We start from the raw sequence: 22,873 nt of genomic DNA, 5'->3' as shown, positions 1-22,873 counted from the left end.
AAAGTTTTGCTGCTTTTGCAGACTTTTTGACTTGTCATAGGAGAAGCGTGGCTCTGTTCTATTCAAGTGTTCCAGTGAGTGTGACAGCGAGCATGCATGCCCAATACCAGCAGGGTTGTCCCTGGGTTTTTAGAACACATGACATCATAGGCTCATTTGCATATTAGTGACATCCTCATGCAATTATTTGCATAAAGCTTAGTGGTTGTCGGTTGCAGCGAGGGAGAGATCACTGAAGCAAAACATGGAGGAGCAGGTTGTCACTATAATGAGAATAGCTTGTCCACCTTAAAGCCAGTCCACCTTAAGTAAGTGAGCGTGTGCTGAAGATGTCGCTAGCTGTGTGGTTAACCCATAGACATTATAGAATGGATCAACAGATCCCGTTGCTCTGGACGGAGACCAGTGAAGGCCTTTAGAATCACTTTTCCGGTGAGCGCTGAGCGTTACTGCGCAGCCTCCAACTGAGAGAGACGACGTAAATGTGACGTGAGCAACCTGTCTGAAAGTTGTAAGTCTTCTGGTAGCTGTGCCAAGACAAATCTCAATCATTCCCAATCTTGCAGAGACGGAGAGCGTAGGTATATGTAAGGAGATAACATGGGCACAGGCTAATTATTGCTAACTAAAATGCTAGTTAACATTAGTATAAACGTAAACAGCTAATGTAAGTCGAAACTGTCTGTGAGCTTCTCCTGTACTATACGGTAATTCATCTACTATGCGACAGTAAGTCGCGTGGTTATGACACAATCATAAGCCTATTTTTACAAAAACGTCTACTACGGAGCCATAACGTGAGGTACAAGGTAATGGAGCCTTTTATACATTGTCGCGTTTCTTTAGAAATAAACAATGGACAAATAAAGTCTTTACACGCTTCAGATGTGAAGTTATTCGCTGTCAAAGTGTCGTCAAAATGAATGGCAGTCAAAGGAATGCTAACGAGAGGTGATGGCTTGGTAGCATCAAAATGGCGCCATAGGAGCTATGCGTTCTGGGGAGAGGCTTACCCCCTTGGGTTAACCCCCTTCACTTTAACCAGCAGGTAACAAGCAAGACACGGGACATTGGCTTGGCTCGTGAGGAGTTGTAGCATTACTTACCGACAGATAAACAGTGCACACTCTGCTCTGAAAAAGTGTTGGATATAGTCAAAAATGGCTGCTAACAACAAAACAGACTTTTACAACTAGGCAGATGTGAAAAGTATGATTTGTGTTTAACACGCCAGTTTTCATTTTTTTTATCTTACCTATTCTGCTCTACAGCGTCGTTGAGTGTCTAAAGAAGTGCTTAAATGTATTCCTATTATTATAATTTTACATATTTTACGCGATTTGATTAGATTAGATTACAGTATACAGTGATGAATAGTGTAGTAGTAATTGTGGTAAAATCATAAACCTTACATATTTAAAATACATTTGTGAATGATTATTGATTGATTGGTAAGGTATGCCTGTGCAGACAGCTGCTCTGCGCCCTCTAGGATTTTTATGAATGGCTCTGTGTGTGTGTGTGTGTGTGTGTGTGTGTGTGTGTGTGTGTGTGTGTGTGTGTGTGTGTGTGTGTGTGTGTGTGTGTGTGTGTGTGTGTGCGTGTTGCGTTCGTGCATGCGTGTAAGTGATGCATACTGCAGTGGCCAGTGATGGTGATGGAGGGGGAGGAGGAAATAGAGAAGGTGAGAGATGTGTGAGGACTAGAGAAGCAGCATGACAAGGGTAGGAGGGAAAAAGAAAGGAGGAGGAAAGACATTAAGGGAGGAGACTAGAGGAGAGGAAATACATTCTCCTATGGATTGATAACCCTACTCTACTGCTTTAACTCTGACTCATCCCCCCTCTCCCTTCCCATTCTCACATTGGTGCATTCTGCCTGTATGCTTCCATCACCCTGGGCACACACCCACACACGCACAGACACGTTTAGAGAGGCAGCTCCGCCTCCTCTGCAGTGTAACGACAGCTAGTGAGGGCAGCAATGGAGGAGCGAGCAGTGCAGCAGGAAAAAATAGAGGGATCATGGGAAGGAGGGCATGATGCGGGGAAGGCAGACTGGAAGAATGAGTGCTCCCTCTCCTCCCTCCTTAAACACTCCTGTCTTCTCTGCTGGTCGTCTCCCAGGAACACCGACGTCGTGGAAACGGATGAGAGAGTCCTCGCCAAGGCAACCGAGATCAGAGTAAGAAGACCGCAGCACCTAGCGCTGGTGTGTGCATGTTTGTGTGTGTACTGTACGTCAGGTTTTCATACATCTGTGTGAGTGGGTTTTGTGTTGGTATCACATTTTTTTTGTTAATATAAATGATGTGGGCAGGACATAAATCAGACGTATGTTTGTGCGTATGTATGGTGTTTCCAGTTTGAGACTCCTCCATCACTGCATTTCCCATGATGCTTCCATGTGATGTCGTGATGCTGTAAAACTAGCCACAGGCTGGACGAAGCTGTAGATACACATGGGCTGAGTACAAGTCTGGGTTACCAACTGGGCAAAGCTCAGACCCTCAGGGGCCCTGAAGGCCCCAGCTTTACTTTCTGGTTTGTTGTTATTTGATACTTTTTATTTCAATTTATTAACACGGCAATGCTCATTGTACCAGTGATCACTTCTAGGCAGCTTCTGCATTTCTACCTTATTTTGAGCCACTGTCTTGTAGCCAGGTCCATATCAGGGGTGGGAATCTCTTGGCACCTCACAATTTGATTCCTATGACAATATTCCAAATTTGAAATAGTTCTTGTAAACAGTATATTCAGTTTGGACATTCTGAATAAGGCCTTTTCCCAGTTATAGCATTTTCCGATTAAGAGGTGAGAAATGCGCCGGTATTATTCTGGTTTTTCTTTTCTTTACGGTCAGCTCTGAGCGTTGCTATGGTTGCTGTGCACAAACCAACCAGCCAACAGTGTTGGCATGGTTGAGCAAGTCTGCTACTTGTAGAAAACTTAGAAAAAAGCCTGCATGTAAAGTGGAATATTAGATGAATATTCACTTTCATTAGCCATGTAAACAGCTTAGTAAAAAGGGCAAACAACTGAATATTATGTGCATGTAAACATAGTCATTGTTATTCTGAGGATACGTTTGGCTACTCAGAAAGCCATAATTCGGCATGTCAGTGGTACTATACATGTTGGACAGTAATTATGATGCAGTTTGCTTGTACGTCTACAGGTTTTCAAAAACACAGTAACTATCTGTATATGAATGTACAGATATATAACAGATATAAGAGCCAAATTGATGGGACATGCTGAGCCTTAGTTCTGTCAAAACAGGTATGGCAAGTGTAAAACAAAAACAGCTCAGCTTTTTATAGCCTATACCTTTTTACATGTTGGTGAATCTGCCACATGAAAAGTGATGCTGCATGAGCTACCAGCAGTCCCTGTCTGCACTGGAACCATGGATGTTCAGATACCGAGCACCGGATTACTTTGATACTAAAGAAGAAGTCTAACATCAGTGATTATGATGAAGATCTGACGTGACAGGGAACAGGGCTGCAACTGATTATTTTCACTATAGATCGATCTCCCATTTATTTTCTCCGATAGAAGAAAACGTCTTTAATTATTTAGCAATCATCGAAAGTGTTTTCTATTGACCAACTAGTTGATCAATCGTTTGAGCGCCTGTGTATTGAGTTTCCGAGCAGATTGTTGGACCTCTGCCTTAGATGGACCTGTACACGATACAATAATGATAACACTGGAACGTTTGTTTGCTCATATCTGACTTTTAGAGTTTGAGTTTTTGGTCTGAGGAAAAGAGATGCACATTTTGACACAAAATGTGTCAATCAGGTTCACAGGGTTCATCAAATCAGCACAAACTAACTGGCACACAGCAAGTCTGTGGCGGGCAGTATCCCAGCTAGGGCTGGGTAACAAATTCAATACTTTTTAGGCACCGACCGAATTGCCTCTAAAGTATCGTGTATCGAAAAATGCCTCGTCATTCAATACCCAATTTCAATACCTAAGAGGAAATCTCATCAGTGTCAGTGAGCCAATAAGCACACAGCATACTTCTACCAAGATCTAATAATGTCTGTGATTGGCTGTCTAATGTTACACTTCGTAGAGACATGCAGGAAAAACTCTACGTTAAACACAGAGACAGGACTCATGTAGTAGAAGCTGAAATATAAATAAAAAGATTTGTGCTGTAACGTGTAATGTTGTAATTTATTTTTCTTTTATAATATTGGTATCGAAAAAAGTATTGTTTAGGAACCGGTATCGAAGTCACGGTATCGGTACCGGTATTGAATATTTTTTAACAATACCCAGCCCTAATCCCAGCATGAAGGACACTTGTTGGTTTAAACTATAATGAAGCTGCCAGTACTGGAATTAAGTACATTTTCCTGATGATACTTACATACCTTTTACATTAGTAACATTTTCAATGCAGGACTTTTACTTGTAGAGTATTTTTAAAGTGTGGTATAAGTACTTTTACTTAAGTAAAAGATCTCAATACTTCTTCCACCACTGGGATTGGTGACAAGCGTACTAGCTAACAAGGTACAAGACAGGAATAAAGTTGTTTAAAGCTGTAGTGCGTAGTTTCTGTGCCCTAATGAGGAATTCTAAGTAATGACAACAAAACTGTGGCACGTCCACCTGATACCGCGGGAAAGTCACCGGACACCACAATCTTCTGAACATAGCCATACTGAGAAACACAGAGAGAGTTGTGTGGAGCTGATAGTCTTAATTAGCTTTGTAGCAACTCATTTGGCAACGGCTTGAATGTAACGGACGTTCATTAATATCAAAAAGTTACGCACTAAAGCTTTAAAGGCATATTTATCTGCGTATTTTGGAGCTAAGCTAGCAGAGTCTCCCCTCTTCCAGTCTTTGAGCCGAATTAGGCTAAACAACAATGCTAATTTGTTCGGTGGACACACAGAGATGAAAAGGAAGGTAAATCAACAAGCAGTGTTTCTTTGGTAAAGAAAGCTGCCGTCGATCACATGTTGAGCCAAACGTACATGTTAATGTGATCAAGCATTCGATGAGGTGGTTATTTCTGTTCACTTTTAATAACAGCAGGCGAATCAAACTATTCTACCTCCATAGGATCCTTTGGATGTTGTGAAAGAACATTTCGCCTCTGTGTGTGTGTGTGTGTGTGTGTGTGTGTGCGCATTTCCATGCATGTTTTATCATTCCTCATGCATGTTGAATCATTCTTACATCTTAAATGGTGTGTGTTTGTGTGTGTGTGTGTGTGTGTGTGTGTGTGTGTGTGTGTGTGTGTGTGTAGGAGCTGGAGAATGCAGTGGCGGTGGAGAACTTGGAGCTCCAGGAGCAGCAGTCGGACCGCAAGGAGCTGGAGGAGACTCTTGTTAAATTAGAGACACACAAAGAAACGCTGTTGCAGCAAATAAAGGCAACGAGACAGCTGTGCTATGAAGAGAGTCAACAGGTAATGATGAACTGCTACTGTTCAGCTACTTATCTCTCACTGTGAACTGCATGGATACTTATTAGATTAATTGAATACAGTATGTATGTATATATATCTAAATAAGCTGTTATATCTGATGTGCAGGTAAAATAATAATGCTACCGGTTTTGTTTCAGTCTGTGATGCACTTCTATGGTCAGAGCAGATTTTTACAACGAAGAAATCATTCTTAATCATTCAAATCTATGTGTAATGCTGTTGATATTATTTTATAACAGTATAAAATTGCATTTCACTGGACAGTTCTGTTCATCTCTATCATGGTTCATATTACCAGTATAGTGTATGTGACAGAAAATCATATGCTGATAATTATAATTGCTAAATGACTAGTCTGGCTCACCGGATGTACAGTGCTGGGATAAAGTACCTTCCCTTCCGCTATCTATTTTGCAAGGGCACTGTCGCTGCATCTGGTGCTTAGCGCTGCCCAGGATGGTTGTGATTGGTTTAAAAAGAAAAAAAAAATACAAACAATCCAGAGTTTTTTTTTCCCCCTATCCCAAGCTAGATAAATGGTGGAGCCAGTTCTGGCACTGTAAGACTACTAAAAGGGTAACTACCGTTTTTTTCAACCCTATTTTCCTATGTTTTTGTGTCTAAGTGACTGATGGGAACAACAATCTTTGACACTGGTCCAGTATTAAGCAAGATCGCTGCAAGCTACAATGTAAGTTAAAAGGGCAATTGTGCAGCTTGTATTTACCTTCACAAAAGTGCTCGTTTTGCCACTGACAGGCTCAGATTAATATTCTAAGTGTCTGACAACACTATGGAAATGATTTCTAAGGAGGTCGACCTTTCTGTTAAAGAGTGAGATCCTTTTTTTAAACATCAAGAAATTGCATTCGCTATAGCCAACCAGACTCCATGTAAATAAACAGTAATTTCAGCATCGTGAAATAGTCAATATTCAAAGTCAACAGAAACAAAATAAAACTATGAAAAGACGTTTTGGGTCGTCTTTCCACTTTTCCAACCATCACAACTCTAGTTTTGTTTGAAATAAACACATAGTTTACCGATTTACATGTGAAAATACGTTGGCTCTATACACGCTAAAAGTATAGTTTTTTTAAATGGAGTCTGGTGGGTTTAGCGCTAGCGACGTCAGAGCTGTTTCTGGTTAAACAGAAAGGTCTTACGTAGGTTTTAAAAAAGGCCTATCTCTGTTAAGATTCTTTCCATAATGTTGTCAGACACTTAGAATAATAATCTGAGCATGTCAGTGGCAAAATAAAGCACTTTTAGTGGACCAAATTGACGATGCACATTTGCCCCATAGGGTTACATTGCAGCCCGGTGTGTGGCTGCCAGTTACAGTGTTCAAGCTTAATACTGGACCAGTTTCAAAGATTTTGTTCCTTCCCACATACACACAAAAACATCGGAAAATAGGGTCCAGGTTGAAAAAAAAACGCTGGTTACCCTATAATGATTAACAATCATTGACTCTCTGTCCTTTCTTGCCAGATCCTGTCTCTGCAGGCGGAGGAGGTGCAAAAAGAGAGCCAGGTGGAGGAGTATGAGAGGGAACTTGCCAGAGTCAGGTGGAGGCTGAAGAGGCTCAGAGATGAGGTGAAGCTGGCCAAGAGGAAGGTGGAGGAGGCCGGAGAGAGGGACACTCCTCTGCAAGACTCCATCAGGCAGTCTTATGAAGAGATCCTGCAGGTACAAGAGGACGTGCATGTTGTCATATGTGTGTAGTGTTTGTGTGTATCTGTGATAGCAGCAGTAGGCTTGAACAAAATCAATAGTATCAGTAATCAATCAGGGTTTCCCTCAGAAAGGTTTTAGGCCCGGCGGCAGGGGTCTTTTATTTGGCTGGGGCCAGTCACAGACTGATGGCGGCATTAATGTAGAGCCCAATAGTTTCTGTGATTACAGAATCACAGAAACTAATGATTTAAAAAAGCTGTAAGACAGATTCCATATGGCCCCACATTAAGTCAGTGCTAAAATGTAAATGTAAATTTAAAAATAAATATGACCATGTCTAAGTTTCCAATCGGGCTTAGGCCTGGTGGGGGGCAACTTAGGCCAAGCTTGCAATACACTGGGGGAAACCCTGGTAATTATATATAGTCTAAATGTGCATTTTCATCACTTCATATGTAAAATCTGAGGGAACCTGGGCTGTTTCCTGATTATAATGTGTTTGTGTTTTATGTTTTTGTTACATTTGCTGGATAGAATTAGTAGGAGGAAGAGGAGGAGCTTAAATTCAGAGAAAGTAAACTACCATTTGTCATATGTTAACATAGAGCCTGTAATTCACTAACAATCAGAGTTAAAGCTCAGGCAACACCTTTATCTGATAAAAGTGTCTTATTCTGAAAGAAATTCACAGTTTAAAGCAACACTAGAGAACTTTTCCCGCTTCGGCCCCCCTACAGGTTGGAAGCAGAATTGTCCATTACATTACATGATGCAAGTTTGCCAGATCGGGTAGCGGATCTGTAGTTCGAATGAACTGGACAATGTAATGTAATGGACAATTCCGCTTCCAACCTGTAGGGGGGCCGAAGCTGGAAAAGTTCTCTAGTATTGGTATAAAATCATCTCGAAGCTGGTTGGCTTGGTTCCAGGCTTTAAACTCTTTATGTAAGCATTTTCTGAAACGTCAGTGGAACAATTGAATGGGGGAAATCACTTCCAGAACCACAGCGAGTTCAAAAAGTCGGCGGCCACTGTTGAGCTCTATTTCCTCTCACACAGGCGCATAACGTATTTGCTTCGTTGCCACTTGTTCTCCGACGTCGGGTTGGTTTGTCCCCAGCTAAGGGAGGACACGACTTCTGCTCAACAGCTCCAGCAGTAGTATATTTTGTATACTACCCAACTGCCTGTTGAGAGCATGTTAACAATGGTGCAGCATTACACTTATCTGGTACTGTCAATCAGATGTGAAGGCACAAGAAAACTACTGCATGTAACCACAGCCATTAAAGTATTAATATAATATAATTAATGAATATAATATATATATACTTCCATCTAGAGAGACTCAACCTCTCTACTATTTCCTTATTTAAAAGCATGACCACCCAGGGAAAGTCCTGCAGTGGGGGAAGATCGCAATTATTCACAAAAACAGGTTTTGACTTTCATTCTCATACTTAGAATGAAATGTTAGCAAGTGCTTTCTTTGGTAACTGACTCCTTACTCTTCCCTTCCTTGTAGGAGGAGCACACTCTGTATTCTCTGTCAGGAGGCGCAGTCACTCCAGAAAGCCAGCTGGAGGAGTCAACATCTCCTGCAGACACCACTGAAGATGACCCGCTGCCTATGAGGCCTTGGGGAAGGAGCCAATCACTGCCTGCCTATGCTGACCTGATAATGGTAAATCACAGTAATGATGCGGAGTACTATCTAAAGCCTTTTTGAGCCAACACTGTAAAATAATTGGTTGTGTAATGTTGTGGTTCCACGTAGTTACACTATTAGCAGGTACCTGAAGTGACATTACTGGAGTAATCTGAGTTTGGGCTTGCAGACTAGTTATTTCTCTGCCACAGACTGGGGATAGGGGTTTTGAAAGACATTGACATTTACCAGACAATAAAGGAAGTGTATGATTCAGTGTTTTGGATCTTGACCCATACAAGGGAGTAAGGACTTGAAAAAAAAATGGCCTGCTGCTTTGATTTAGACCACATGTGTCAAACTCAAGGCCCGCAGGCCAAATCCGGCCCCTCGCAGATTTTGATTCACAATCAATTTTGGCCCACCTAGTTTCGGTTGCTTTGTCAACGTTTTTGTCACTTTTTCTGAAGGTTTTGTCACTTTTTCCGAAGTTGTTGTTACTTTTCCCAAAGTTGTTGTTACTTATTCCGATGTTTTTGGCACTTTCTGCGACTTTTTCTCCACTTTTTTTCGATCTTATTTGCCATTCTTGCCGCTTTTCTCAATGATGGCTGAGGACTTTTTTTTAGGGCCTTGTGTTGACCAAACTGTAAATGAGAAGACTATATGAGACTGAGAAAAATCCAGTCAAAAATAAACCATGCATGTCTAGCCCATCATGTGATTCTTATTTTTTCACTGTGGCCCTTAGTGAAGTTGAGGTTGACACCCCTGATTTAGACCATTCTTTTGTTATATGCCTCGTGCAAGTCCCCACACCTATTTGTAAATGTAATACTAAGGGTGAGTGCAGAGTGTGATCTTTTGCATAATTGCATAATTTCATAGATCTGAGACAGATCTGGGCGCTAGTAAGATGGAGGGAAGTTTAACATAGTTTATTTACACGTACTACCAACATTATTGTGATACAAAGCTGGTTGAATATCGGCAAAGTATCCCTTTAATATAATACCTGTGTGGTGTGACTACCTTTATCCAATTGATCCAGTTGCATTTTATTTACTGTGAATGAACATTATTTAGAAATATTGTTCATGTTACAACTCTCTCACTGTCTTTTCCTCTCTGTCTGTGTGGGTGACCAGAGGGCCAGTGGCTCGTCTTTCTGCAATAACCTAGCCAATACCAGAGAAGAAGCAGACGACAGTGGGACCAGCTCCCCAAAGGTTTCACTCCCACAGAACACCTCTCATCATGCACAACAATAATTATGTGATACATGCAACAGTGTGGACGCTAGGGCTGGGCAAAAATTCAAAATTATATTTTATCGTCTTTCAACGGAATCATATCGTGATGAAATCGTATATCGAGATATAGTCATATACAATCACGTTGTTTAAATTGATAATAACAAGCCCATACTAACTTTTCTCAGAAAATCTGTTGTGAAACATTATGAGGGAATATCATTTGAAGAATTGCAGATTTGTTTTAACATCACACTACCTTTGTGCATACATGTAAACATAGTCAGTGTATAGCTGGAAAAACAAATTCTCTTTAATTTCACTTGAAACTGTTTACCACATTATTGATGATTATTTTTCTAAAATCTCATTGTTAAAAAATATTTTGTGAACGCACCAATTGTCAACCCTACAATATCGTCGCAATATCGATATCGATGTATTTGGTCAGGAATGTCGTGATATCTGATTATCGCCCAGCCCTAGTTGAGGCAACATTTAACTGCAGGAGCAGAGTGTATGGCAACAAAACTTTGGCTGGTTTGCAGACTGAAATCATAAAAGCTAATATGGTTTTGAGAAGTTACACAGTCATTTAATAGCATGGTTTTTTACTTTATCACAATTTATGAATTTATGAACACCCAATGTAGTACATTAGTCTAATGTAGCACATCAACCAGCAGGGGTCACCCTTCAAATAGCATTTCCTCCTTGGTTTGGGATGCAAACACTGTGTTGTCATGGTTCACAGATGGATAGATCTGACATAGAGGATGACCTAGAGGAGGGAGTGATCAACAATGAAGGGGAAAAAGAGAGAGAGATGGAAGAGTCCACTGTGAACCCAAACCCTCTCAGCCAACTGGACTTCTACCAGGCCGATCCCTTCGCCCACTGTCAGAGTGACCGTATGTATCAGAAATGGAGCCTAAGCTACTGTCAGGCTGATAATACCTTTCACTGAATGACTTGGTAGCATCATTAAGTTTGATATTAAGATGGATTTGGTCATCCATATGTCACAAAACAGGTTCAACTTGTAAAATGGTTTGTTTTGAAGTCTCCCATTAAGTCTTCCAGCTGTATCAACTACTACCAGACCACACATAAGAGAGATGCATTTGGTCGTCAATCAACAAGAAAAGAATGCAGGTCTTTGATACTGGTCTTTGATATTTGTGACTGACATTGGCGACTGATGGCGACGGCCGAGGGAGACAAAGCAATAAACCAACTTTTATACCTGAGCTTGGTTTTACAAAATTCATTCGCCTCCAATTCCCTCTGTAGGCTAGAGAAACCTACACATCCATCAAGGATCTCACCCAAACTCTGTGCCAGTGGTTTTGTGTGTTGTCTTGTGTATTTACTTAGTCATAAACTCTATGCTCCTTCCTGACTGTCAAAGACTAAAACATCTGTGCAAGTTGGTGGAAACAATCGTCATGTGTGGTTTGTCCAGTCTTTATATCATACCACGTGTCTCATTGGTTGTATAAAATGATTTTCCAATTTCTCTGACTTGATTTGTAGATGACCTCTTCAATGAAGACCTGTTTCCTAAAACTGACTCATCCGGTGAGTAATAATACACCAGTTACTACACTTTATTTTATTTGGAACTTAAAGATGAGTTAAGGTTCTTGTCCTGGACATGTTTTTATTGGAGATCAGGTATATGACAAGTCAAAGTTTTATTCACCATATACTGTAATTATGTTGTTGTTTAAAACTCTGAATGCAAGTTTATCATAATTTATTGGATTTATGTACTGCTGTTTTATTTACTGCCACAAATGTGGTGGCATGTAACCAAGTTCATTTACTCTAGTACAATTTTAAAGTACTTGTACTATACTTGTGTATTTCCATTTTATGGTACTTTATACTTCTAATTCACTGGAATTTAGAGGGGAAATTGTACATTTTGCAATATGCATTGTTATAGAGAGGTAGGCGATGTCGACAGCAAACTACACGGTTTATGTCTTTCAGTATCTCCAGATTAATACAGTGTAAAGACTTACTGCAGTGTCTTACCCTGTTTGCCAGGTGGATTCGCTTCGGACCCTTTCAAAGGCAGTGACCCCTTTGCAGCAGATATTTTGTTCCCAGATGCGAACATAGGCACTGATGATGGGGCAGGATATGTTGGTGATGAGGCAGACACTAGTCTGTCCTGTGCTGAAAACAAAGCCTCAACAGGAACTCAGTGCTTTGAATCTGAGTTCCCAGATGAAGACAGCGACATAGAAATAAGCTACAGCCGAGAGGACCTGGACGCCATCGCTGTAGTTGACGATCCTTGCGGATTTAAACCCATTCAGAGCTCGTCAGAAGAGCTGGGGCCGGAGCCCATCCAGGGTTGGAGGTCCCACGGTCAGTATTCTATAGAATCGGACCCTAATGGGTATGAGCTGGACCTTGGCACCGTCTCCCCTCCCTCTGACATAGAAGAACAGAGTCTGGGATCCCTAGCTGGAGGGGCTACCACCGAGGCAACAGCAGGACTGGAACAAGGTAATTTATATTTAAATCCATACACACACCCTGCAGCCTGGCTACCACAAAACGGGCTGCAATGTAATCCTATGGGGCAATTACGCACCATTTCAGTCGCCAGTCTTCAGTAATGAAGCATGTAGTAGTTATCAAATACTCCTCCATTTACAGCAAAGTCAGAATATCTGTGGTAAATCTCTGCCCTTCTGGATGTGTATTTGGCTTTCACCTCATGCATGGCCATTTCTCTTTTGGGAACAGTGTATCCTAGCTAAAGAGCGTGCTTTGTCTGAAATTTCTTTCTTTTTTTTCTCAGAGAATAGTGTTCTTAAATAAAGTTGACAAGCCTATAGGCTACTACCAATTTTAAGTGGTAGGTCAAGTTACTTGTTGTGGAGTGGTATGACAGAAGCTGGTAAAACAACTTGCATCTGACTTTTTTGTGGATCGTCTTTGACTTGTTCAAAACCACACTTTTGAAGTTTTGTTCCCCCAGACTTTGTGAGGTATTAGGTAGCTTAAAGACCAGCCAATAAATGCTGCTCTGATGGTCCCGCCGATTTTGATTTGAAACCCTTTCTCAAATTTGCAACAAACATGTCTATTCAGGCAAGTCTTGCCCCTGATACTTCTGGCCTTGACCCCTCATTGTTCTCTTCTCCTAGGTCTGGGTTCTGGTTCTGTCCCTGAGCTTGACAAAGAAGTCCTGATGAAACCAAATTGGGCAGGCGACATAGAGCAAACTGTTTCCTGTTATGTTACCTCCAGTCAGAGGGCCGAGTCGGTTGGCAACATCGAAGAAGAACCCCAAAACCCTGCAACTCCCCAAAACTCACTAGACTCCCAAGACCTCTTCATCCAGCCCGACACAGATCACAACAAAGAGCTTAGTTTTGAGTTGAGCTATGAACAAACCAGTCAGTCTTCCTTTGACCCATACGGCTTTAAACTCAGTCCAGAACATTCAAGTCACACCCTCTTAGACCCTGATGAAGTTGAACTGAGCCCAGAACCTTCTGGAAACGATCTAAACTTTGACCCTGAGCCTTCCTCTTCTCAATCAGACCAACTAAACATTGATTGCTATGGGTTTGACATCACTTCCTCCCAAATGGTACGGGACTCTGACCCTTATGGCTTTAAACTCAGTCCTGAGGAAGAGAACCAAGAGGTACTAGACCTCTGTGGCCATGATAACCAGGAGGCAATGGACCTTTGCACCTATGACAATAACGAGCAAATAGAACCCTGTTACTATAGCAACCAGGAAGTACTAGAACCGCATACCTATGAAAACCAAGAAGTGCTTGAACATTGTAGCCACAATAATGAGGGACTGCTGGATTTATGTAACAATGGAAACCAAGAATTGCTGGAACCTTCTAGTCTTGACAACGCAGGGTTGGTTAGCAATGAAAACCATGAATTCCTGGATCTCTGTAGTCATGACAACCAGGAGGTGGTGGAACCCCATTGCAATATAACCAGCGAAGAACTACTTGAGCCTTGTAACTATGATAACCAAGAAGTGCTGGAACCTTGTCGCCATGGCAATAGGGAACTGCTGGATTTCTCCAGTCCTGAAAATCTGGAAGTCCTGGATTTAGATAGCCATGGCGACCAAGACTTAGTGGATTTTGGTAGCAAAGAAAATGAAGAAGTGCTAGTTTCAGGTAGCCACGGCAACCAGGAACTCCTTGATCTCGGAAGCAATGAAAATCAGGAATTGCTAGACTTAGGTAGCCATGACAACCAGGAGGTGCTGGATTTGTTGAGTAAGGACGTTTTCCCTGAAGCGAACAATAACCAATGCATAGTGGAACCAGAGCTTGATGTCAGTTCCACCACCAACAGCTCAGACAGTGATGTGGCATCAGAAGACCTGCTGGGACTCGAACTCAGTTACTCCAGTATCTGCACTACCAACAAAACTAACACCAGTACTGCCGACACCCCCAACATGGCCGTCAGCAACATGTCTGCCAACCAGGACATTGCACCAGCCAATGCTCCCACCAGCCGCAACTTGTTAGAAGGTGATCTGGGCTCCGTGTTTGGAGCCGGAGGATACATCGGTTGTCCTGATGTAGCTGACGACCTCGAGCCTCTGGAGCGAAGGCCGGCAAACCCAGTAGCAGAACCAGTACGACCAGTCAGACCAGTTAGGCCTCCTCGGCCCTCGCTCATGGTGAGTTGGAAACCACACAGATGCAACTCACATATGGTAATCTTCTGAGTTTATCGGTCCACTCAGTTCTTAGTGTCCAAGAGCCAACCCTGGACCGATTCGGGCCACATCCAGATTATATTTGTTCTAATGGGTTCGATAGGGTCCCGTTGTATTTGGTTCTGCATTTTGGATCATTGGCAGTTCTGGGGTGGCAAGGGTGGCCAGTGCCTGTGTCATATTAAGCCTTGACCCCCCTCTGGCCCCCTCTCCTAAATTGAAAACAAGTGGTACAGATGGACTATAGTGAGTTGATATATCATGCTTAATGAATGCATTCCTTTGCATGGGTTAGGGTTAGAACTGGCTGATTTCATTGTTTTGTAGAAGTTGGTTCCTCCTTGTCACACTTTGTGATCTTTAGTTTCAGTGCAACACAAGCATTATAAAGCCTACAACCACATTCATTTGTTTACTGCCGTTAGCCTTGTAGCTACTTTAGTTAGCAGTTGACACTAATAGAATATAGCAGCAATTTCTATGGTGAAAAATCACAAATAAAGGTTTTTAAATCAAATACTACTAAAAAGAAAATGTTTCAGGAGTAATGTGACCCAGAATTGGGGAGAATTTAACGACACTGGCAGCCAAGGTGACATTGTTTACTGCTGTTAGCATGTAGTTACATGGGACAATGTTAACACTGCAGTGGCTTATAAAAAACACTCCAGTCCTGCCTACCTGGATGACCAATCATAGAAGGCCGGCTTAGAGTTGCGTAACACTTAGCCAAGAGTAGAAAAAGTGTTCAGAATAGTTGGAAATCTCTAAAATACGCTTACCTCATTGTTTAAGGTTTTGGCCAAGTTTAACATGAAAATCCAACATTATAACATTGTAGATGTGACCTTTAACAACTTTATCGGTCAAATAGCATGGCATAGATTATGTTTTTTGTTTTTTTTAGATTTCTTTATTTAAAAGGGACAACACACATTAATCAACATGAGCACAAAGACCTGACATGTAAATGTGCCAGATTTAGCCATGCAGACAAATTTTTATCTGCAGTCCCTAGCAGGTTGATGGCTTACAACATTAGATAAGCTACAAAAATACAACACATAAACATAAAACAAGAACACATAAGCACAGACAAGTAAAATGACACAACCACTATTCCAGATCATGACAGCTGGCAGGTTAATGGCATGAGAAAAACATAACGCACGTAGCATATGCAGTAGACAGTGTAAAAGTGCATAGACACACATTAAGACACATCAACAACGCAGAAGCACATACAGAGACACTACTATAGCGACAAAGACAAACACATTATTACGGATTATGGCAGCATATTTGATTAGTCAATACCCAATGTTTAATAGACTTGGAGAAGGTTCTGATAGATGTGATGTTCCTTCCGCATAAAATTCCTAGTTGTCATTTCTAATAGATTTTAATTGTATTCATCATCATCCTATCCCTTGTCTTTTATGTGTGTTTTAGGCCAAGGAGAAGGCTCAGTCGCAGACTCAGGGCGTCGACCTGAAGTGATCTCTCACCAACCAACACTCATGGGGGGGTTACCATGTCAGCAGGGATCCCATGACCACAACGGCAACACAAGAGATGAAGTGAATGAGGAGAGAAGTAAGCGGACGGGTGACAAAATGGATACGGAGGGGGATGGTATGAAGGAGGGATGATTAAATAGACAGGAGGGAGAGGTCATTCTGCTGTTATATATATTGCAATAATTATTGTTTCAGATGTGTTTTTTATGTTTCAAAGGGACAAATTAAAGTCAGAATGGGAAGATAAGAAGTCAACTGACTGTTACCATTAAGGAAATCTGATTGGCTCGTGGCTTCAGTCCACTGTGAGGAATTTATTTAAGTCAGGGTTGGAAACAACTATATGAAAATGAACATTCTTTGAGGGTAGGCTTATTCCTTGTGTTTTTGTGATGCTTGTCGATCAATCATAAGGTTGATATTATCTGTTATTTATTCACTATATCAGCTGCCAACTCTCTCCTGTGTCCTCCAAGTCTCTTAGTTAAGCTTCCCATCGTTTCCGACTTTCCTGTTTTGACAGAGCCTAATTAGTCCAAAGTAAAGATAATCTCTCCTTTTTTTGATTTGAGCTTAATGTTGGAGCATGTGTAAATTGACTGTGTGTGACTTTGTCACATAGATGAACATGTATATACAAGTGATATACTCAGATATTGTGGTTTTCAGATTATATAGTCAATTAGTAGTTTTAGGTCTAAGTTGGACGAGAGCTGTATTAAGAGTTTGTTCGGGTTGTACAGTGAGTGCATATCTATACCGTCAGCATAATAAAATGCACAGTGTTTTCAATCATCAGTTACTACTAGGTGCTCCTTAAAGAGCTTAACAGCTGACTTAGAAGCAGTGTTTCACTGCCATCTCTGGCTTAGAGTTTCAAGCCCCCTTTCACCTGTTTCACCTCTCAGCATGTGGTCAGAAGTGGGCTTTGTTGCACCTGTAACCACACCTGGCATCCCAGAGTACGCCTGCACATCACTGCCGAAAGGTGAGATGTTAAACCACTGGAGCTCAGCAAAGACAACATCTACAGAGGGTGTTAAATTACTTTTTAAAGCATTTTAGCCGCTGCACTTCATATTTGAACATTATAATCAGTAGCACTATACAAATGGACCATCACTGAAAACTTTCAGCGTTAAATGGCCTCTACACTGCATTTCACTACATCAGTGTCCCAGTTCCATATGATATACTAATACTACAAAGTAAAAACTATGCACTAAGGTTGACTGTGCATTTTCACAGTTAGTATACAAGACAGAGATTTTCCAAACTGTTTGGTACTAACAAAAAAAAAGGATAGGTGTGAAAGTATGTGCAGAGTGATGTGAAGACTTCTATACTGCCGATTTCAAATAAGGACAAAAAAAACAGCAAGCAAAAAATGCAAAAATGATTGGAAAATGGACAAATCTGTTTTCTTAGCTGCCACTGGTGTCTTCATACCTCTGTCTGCATTTTTCAGATTTTTCGGATGTGAAAAAAACTATTTTATGCTGCAATGTGGGTCAAAATAGTCCCATCAAAAGAACTCTCAAAACATTAGAAACGACAACCAAGTGTCTCTGTTTTTATCATGTAATGTTTTTTTTCCATTTATTTTAGCGTGACTACACCAAAACCCATGTAGATTTAGTGGTAACTAGAGCTGGTTTATCTTTTTCTCTAAATATAATATAGGTATCGGCAAATACAGCAGCCGATTAGTATCAAAAAAGACAGAAATGCCACGGATATTGTTTTAGATAGTCAAGAATAGTGTGTCCACCAGAGAGCACTGACAACTTTATTTTTACATTGTAAAATGTCCCACTCACTACATATGTGATCCCTATCAAATATGTTCATTTAAATTGTGCATTTATATATAAAAAAAAAAAAAATGTATGGTCTAAACATCAGTTTTTAAACTCTGAATTTCAGAACCGGCCTAAAAGATCCAGTATCAATTGCACTATAGTACTATACTAATTGTCATAGGTTACTGTTTTTGCACTTGGAACTTTAACTCACAGCATTCACTAACAGGAATGCCACTGTCAAGAAACTGTACAAACAAAGCAACACAGTTTCCACACTTTGTTTGGTTTTCTGGGGTGTTTTGGAGCCGTTACCCGCAATTTCCACCAACTGCGGAACGGCTGCGGACCGGCTCCGCTGCGTGTCGGCTCCGCTGCGTGTCGGCTCCGTGCTCCGCCGTCCTTCATTACCCACCAGGTCTGGATTTGTTGCGGAACGGCTGCGGCCATGACTGACAGCTGAAGTCACGAGGACCCACGAGATCTCGCGAATTCACGTATGATCGCGCAATATATATAACAGGATGTAGTTTCCATAAACAGAACCACAAACTTGACTTCAGGCCTGTCTTATGACATTTTCAAGGTGTAGTGCAGGGAAATATGATCCGCCGTGAGCACGGTGTATTTTATTATGAAAATTAACCGGATGTTTTATTTTGTTTCTGTGCTCGACTTCCTGTCCCGCACAATCTGTCGTGTGCCGAATTGCTGCGGAGCTCTCCGGCATCCATCAAAAATAGAAGCTCTGCGTATCTGCTCCCGGAGGGCTGCGGATCGCCGGAGCTGGGACGGAGTCGGAACGCAGCCGTTCCCCAGTCAGTGGAAATACACACGTTGACTTTAATGGAAACCTATTGACTCCGCCACCGTTCCGGAGCGGATCCGCAGACGTTCCGCATTTGGTGGAAATTGGCGGTAACACTACTGACCTGTTTCAGTTGTGAGTTGGGAATTGTATCGTGGGACAATAGTTTCCATCAACAGCACACTCAACAATCAAGCAGGTTTAGTAAGCATCCTGACACCTTTTAAGCATATTTACAATAATTTAGGGCAAACTCACTACATACTCTAAACCTGCTTAGAGTTAGTATGAAGTATGGAATTGGGACACCGTAAGAAACAGTCACCAGGCAGGATTTGGCACGAGCAGCGTTTCATTGCTTTACAGCGCTGTTCGCCAAGACAAAACGGACCAAACGCTTATCCAAGATTTTTACAGGCAGGTGCTTAAAGGAAGATGTGATAGTCCATCACTTCCAACATGTTTACCCTCATCAAACCAAAGACATCAGAGAGGGGGGAGCGAGCACAGATACTGCTCCAACACCATGGGCTCAGTGTTGGCTGCCCCGAAGACTGCGATGTCCAGTCTATCTGTCTATGTATGGCTCTGGGTGAGGAGAGTGGTTAGTCCTGCTGGTTGAATGGTGTCGGATCAAACTGCATGAAGTTCTTTTGTTAAACCTAAAAGAAGTGTTTGGCTTCTTGCTTTTGTTTGCCACTGAGAGGCAGCAGAACATTACCTTTTAAGATGATATGGTGAAGTTGTTAGCTAAAAGTTGCCTATTTACACATCCAGCAGACACAGAGCAACGGTTATCATTCATTTAGAGTCTAATGTGTGCATCCAACTGATGAATGTTAGTCCAGTATTCACTCTCTGTTAGCTCTGGTTTGGTCTCCACCAACTCCTGAGGGAAATATCTGGCTCTTTAGCTCCTGAATGCTCCGCTATGTTCCCCAGCTAGTCTCTATCTGTCTGTCTGCTGTTTGAAGCTATGAGAGCTGTGAGAGTGAACAAAAACAGTAAAGTTGCAGCTGGGAAAAAAAGTATCTAAAACTCACAATAAAGCTCTGTTTCTGCTTGCTGTAAGAAACTCTACAAGTACTGTGTAACCAATACATTTTATCCTCTGAGCTGCAAAGCACTGTACATTCAATATACCATGTACCCAATTCATATATAGAATTATCCTTGTATCAAGTCAACAAAGTGAATATTGCTGTGTCCTATGCACATGCTGAATATGTATCCCAGATGACAGTCTACCTTCACACTGGAACAGACTTAGCAGGCTCTGAAGCAACATTTACGTTAATATTAGGTTTCAGTTTACGCCTACCTCATTACTACTTTGCCATGATTGCATGACAACACTGTGAATACTGTAAGAGCAAACATTCTGTGATTTTTGACACTTTGTAAACATGCAGTCAAGACAAGGCAAATTTATGTATACATCGTATAACCAAGCCATGACGTGTATGAGAGGCGCCAGTGAGACAGATCTGACATTGTGCTGGCTTTATAGGAAGAAGAAATTAGTTTGTAACAGTAATAGATACCCTTATTGCTATCCTTAGTGCCTGTGCCAAGGGTTATTTGAGTATGTTTAATAGTTTGTATGATACAATAAGCCTCTCGTCTCATATGCTTGTCCTGGAAGTGTGAAAACCCAAAAAAGAGGAATTTGTTAGGCTGGCAGTGCTTAGAAAAGTTCCTCTGACACAAGACTTAATAATATTGTTCTTGTGCACAATACTAATGATGAGTACGTAATACCTTATGGCTGTAATAATGTTGATTATTACAGCCATAAGGTGGTGAAAGCTGGAAGTATCAAACCTTACAGAGAAATGGTTTTCGCTCGTTTCTGCTGTATTCTTCGATTTCAAATGTATTCCCTCACTATTTAACAGCATCTGTCCATGATGATGACCAAATATCACTCGTTTGTTTGTTTGTTTGTTTTCAGTACTTCTGAACCTTTTGTGTTCATCTTTCAATCACATGATGTATCAAATCTTTGGCTCATCTGGGATAAAGTGTCTGTAGATGGTCCCTCCACTGCCCATGTTACCATAACTACTAATAATTCTTTATTTCATTAATTATCCATGCAAACCAGACACATTCGGTGCCTCTTCCTGTTTCACCCAGTTTTTTTTGTTTTAAGAACTGACTATACAAAAACTGATACACATCAAAATAACATGAATTCATCGCAAAATTACAGATTGACAGTCGTTAAAAGAACCACTCGTATGGCTAGATTTGTTCTTAAGAGAACTGTACAAAGTATTTAAGAACATTTCCTAATTTTCTACCTGGAGTTTACTTTTAATGCACGTGTGAGCTCTTCTGAATTAAGTAAGACCAACCTTCCACTCTCCAAGCTTTTGGTTTCCTTAAATGTCAAAATGGCACATGTAGCACAGTAATCATCTCATGCGGTAACACTGTAAAAATGACCAGGTTATTTTATTATTTACACAAAGGGCAGTTGAATTATTTGTTGTTGCTGACATATTTATTTATTTTTGTATTGATCGATTTTTGTATTTATTTATGTACAGGCTGCTTATAACTCCTACGTGTTCAAGACACATGACATGATTAGAATATTATTGAAAGCTGTTGTCAGAGTAGTAATATTGGTAAGAGAAGATAATGTTGCTTCTGGAGCTTTTCATCCATTCATTGCCATTGCAGTGTGTGTGCGTGTGTTTTCTATGATGTATGCACTTTGAAAGCCATGGTTGGTTGAGTGAAATGATATTCAAAAGAACTTCTGGGTTTTGCCTTGGTGAAGCCATGGTTATGATAATACATTTATGTGTGATGTTTTACGTGTTGCCGTCTAAATGTGAGGTTCTGTGTTTGCAAAATTAAGAAAATAAAAGTAATCTTAAATTCCAACATGGGGTCTGGTTTGTCTTTAAGAGACCACTGTCTCAGGGGAATATAGCCAGTTTTTACTTCATTTGTTTTGTTTTTTATTTGTGTTATGTAATGTACATGATGTCTATGCAGAAACAGGACTGGAGTTTAAACTCTCAGATAATGTCAATGAGCAGCAATGGGCAACAGAATGAACTTCCATTCTCAGACCAACAAACCATCAGGAAAGGAGGAAAGTTGTCAGAATGTCCCTGTGTTCAAATACCCATACTACCATACTATTTAATATGACAGAAAAAGTATGTCCCCGTACACAGTATGTCAAATGCAGTATGCCAAAAATATCCGGATGCCCTGCAGTAGCATCCGGTCAGATTTTGCAGTATGCAAGCCAGCATGCTTTTCTTGCTATTCTGACCCACAATCCTTTGCGCAGCATTTATAAGCACACAAAAAGTCAAAGTTTAAGGTGCAATGTTATGGAGAAGTACTATGTCCTGATTTTATGCATACTGCAATCAACAGTACCTACTTTATAAGGGCAGCTCCAGTATGTATTAAAAGTATATATGTTAAAAGTATGGATTTGGAACTCAGCACCTAAAATTTAAAGCTAATTTCTTTGACCACTCGGGGGCAGTGGAACACCCTGAAACAACATATCACTGTGTATCTACTGCAAACATGTTGCTTATTTTCACATCCAGCAGATGCAGAGCAACATTATCATTCATTCGGAGGTGGTTTGTGTCCACCTGATGAATGCTAATCCAATATTCATTTCACTAGCAAGGCCCACACCACAACAATATGTAATTGAAAGATTTAATGAATGCTTGATTATATTGAATGTAAAGAGCATAGGAATAGTTTTGGATGGTGGGTTAGATTGAAAAGAGATGTCGCCTGGTTGGTTGTTCTGGGAGGATGTACTGGAGACCAGGTGGAGTGAGACTCAGTGTGGGGGTTCAGTCTCAGGTGATTTCACCCGAGCTGATTTCAAACCCCAAATTTGGTGGTGGTAGTTGTCACTACGAGCAACACCTCTCATTAGTTGTTTCAGCCCAGACACAGAACGGACCGG

At 41.1% G+C, this 22,873-nt stretch overlaps 1 protein-coding gene across 1 annotated transcript; it reads left to right on the top strand.

The window, feature by feature from the left end:
• The first annotated feature begins 1,978 nt into the window (after window positions 1-1,978).
• On the top strand, window positions 1,979-21,807 carry LOC144527063 (uncharacterized). The gene is made up of 10 exons (XM_078264926.1): window positions 1,979-2,184; window positions 5,284-5,445; window positions 6,961-7,158; window positions 8,672-8,830; window positions 9,943-10,023; window positions 10,802-10,958; window positions 11,584-11,628; window positions 12,103-12,570; window positions 13,218-14,740; window positions 16,232-21,807. Exons 1-10 carry the CDS (start codon window positions 1,984-1,986, stop codon window positions 16,277-16,279), a joined length of 3,042 nt encoding a protein of 1,013 aa, XP_078121052.1. The 5' UTR covers window positions 1,979-1,983; the 3' UTR covers window positions 16,280-21,807.
• Window positions 21,808-22,873: the final 1,066 nt, after the last annotated feature.

Source organism: Sander vitreus, chromosome 12, assembly GCF_031162955.1.
Source record: "Sander vitreus isolate 19-12246 chromosome 12, sanVit1, whole genome shotgun sequence".
Classification (NCBI taxonomy): domain Eukaryota; kingdom Metazoa; phylum Chordata; class Actinopteri; order Perciformes; family Percidae; genus Sander; species Sander vitreus.
This window is presented reverse-complemented; position numbering and strand designations above follow the sequence as displayed.

Bases quoted from the DNA above. Each gene is read 5' to 3' on its own strand.
- LOC144527063 (XM_078264926.1), top strand. From the start codon at position 1,984: ATGGAGGAGCGAGCAGTGCAGCAGGAAAAAATAGAGGGATCATGGGAA. The intron at 5,446-6,960 runs GTAATGATGAAC...CTTTCTTGCCAG, and splicing joins GCTATGAAGAGAGTCAACAG to ATCCTGTCTCTGCAGGCGGA. The intron at 10,024-10,801 runs GTTTCACTCCCA...CATGGTTCACAG, and splicing joins GTGGGACCAGCTCCCCAAAG to ATGGATAGATCTGACATAGA.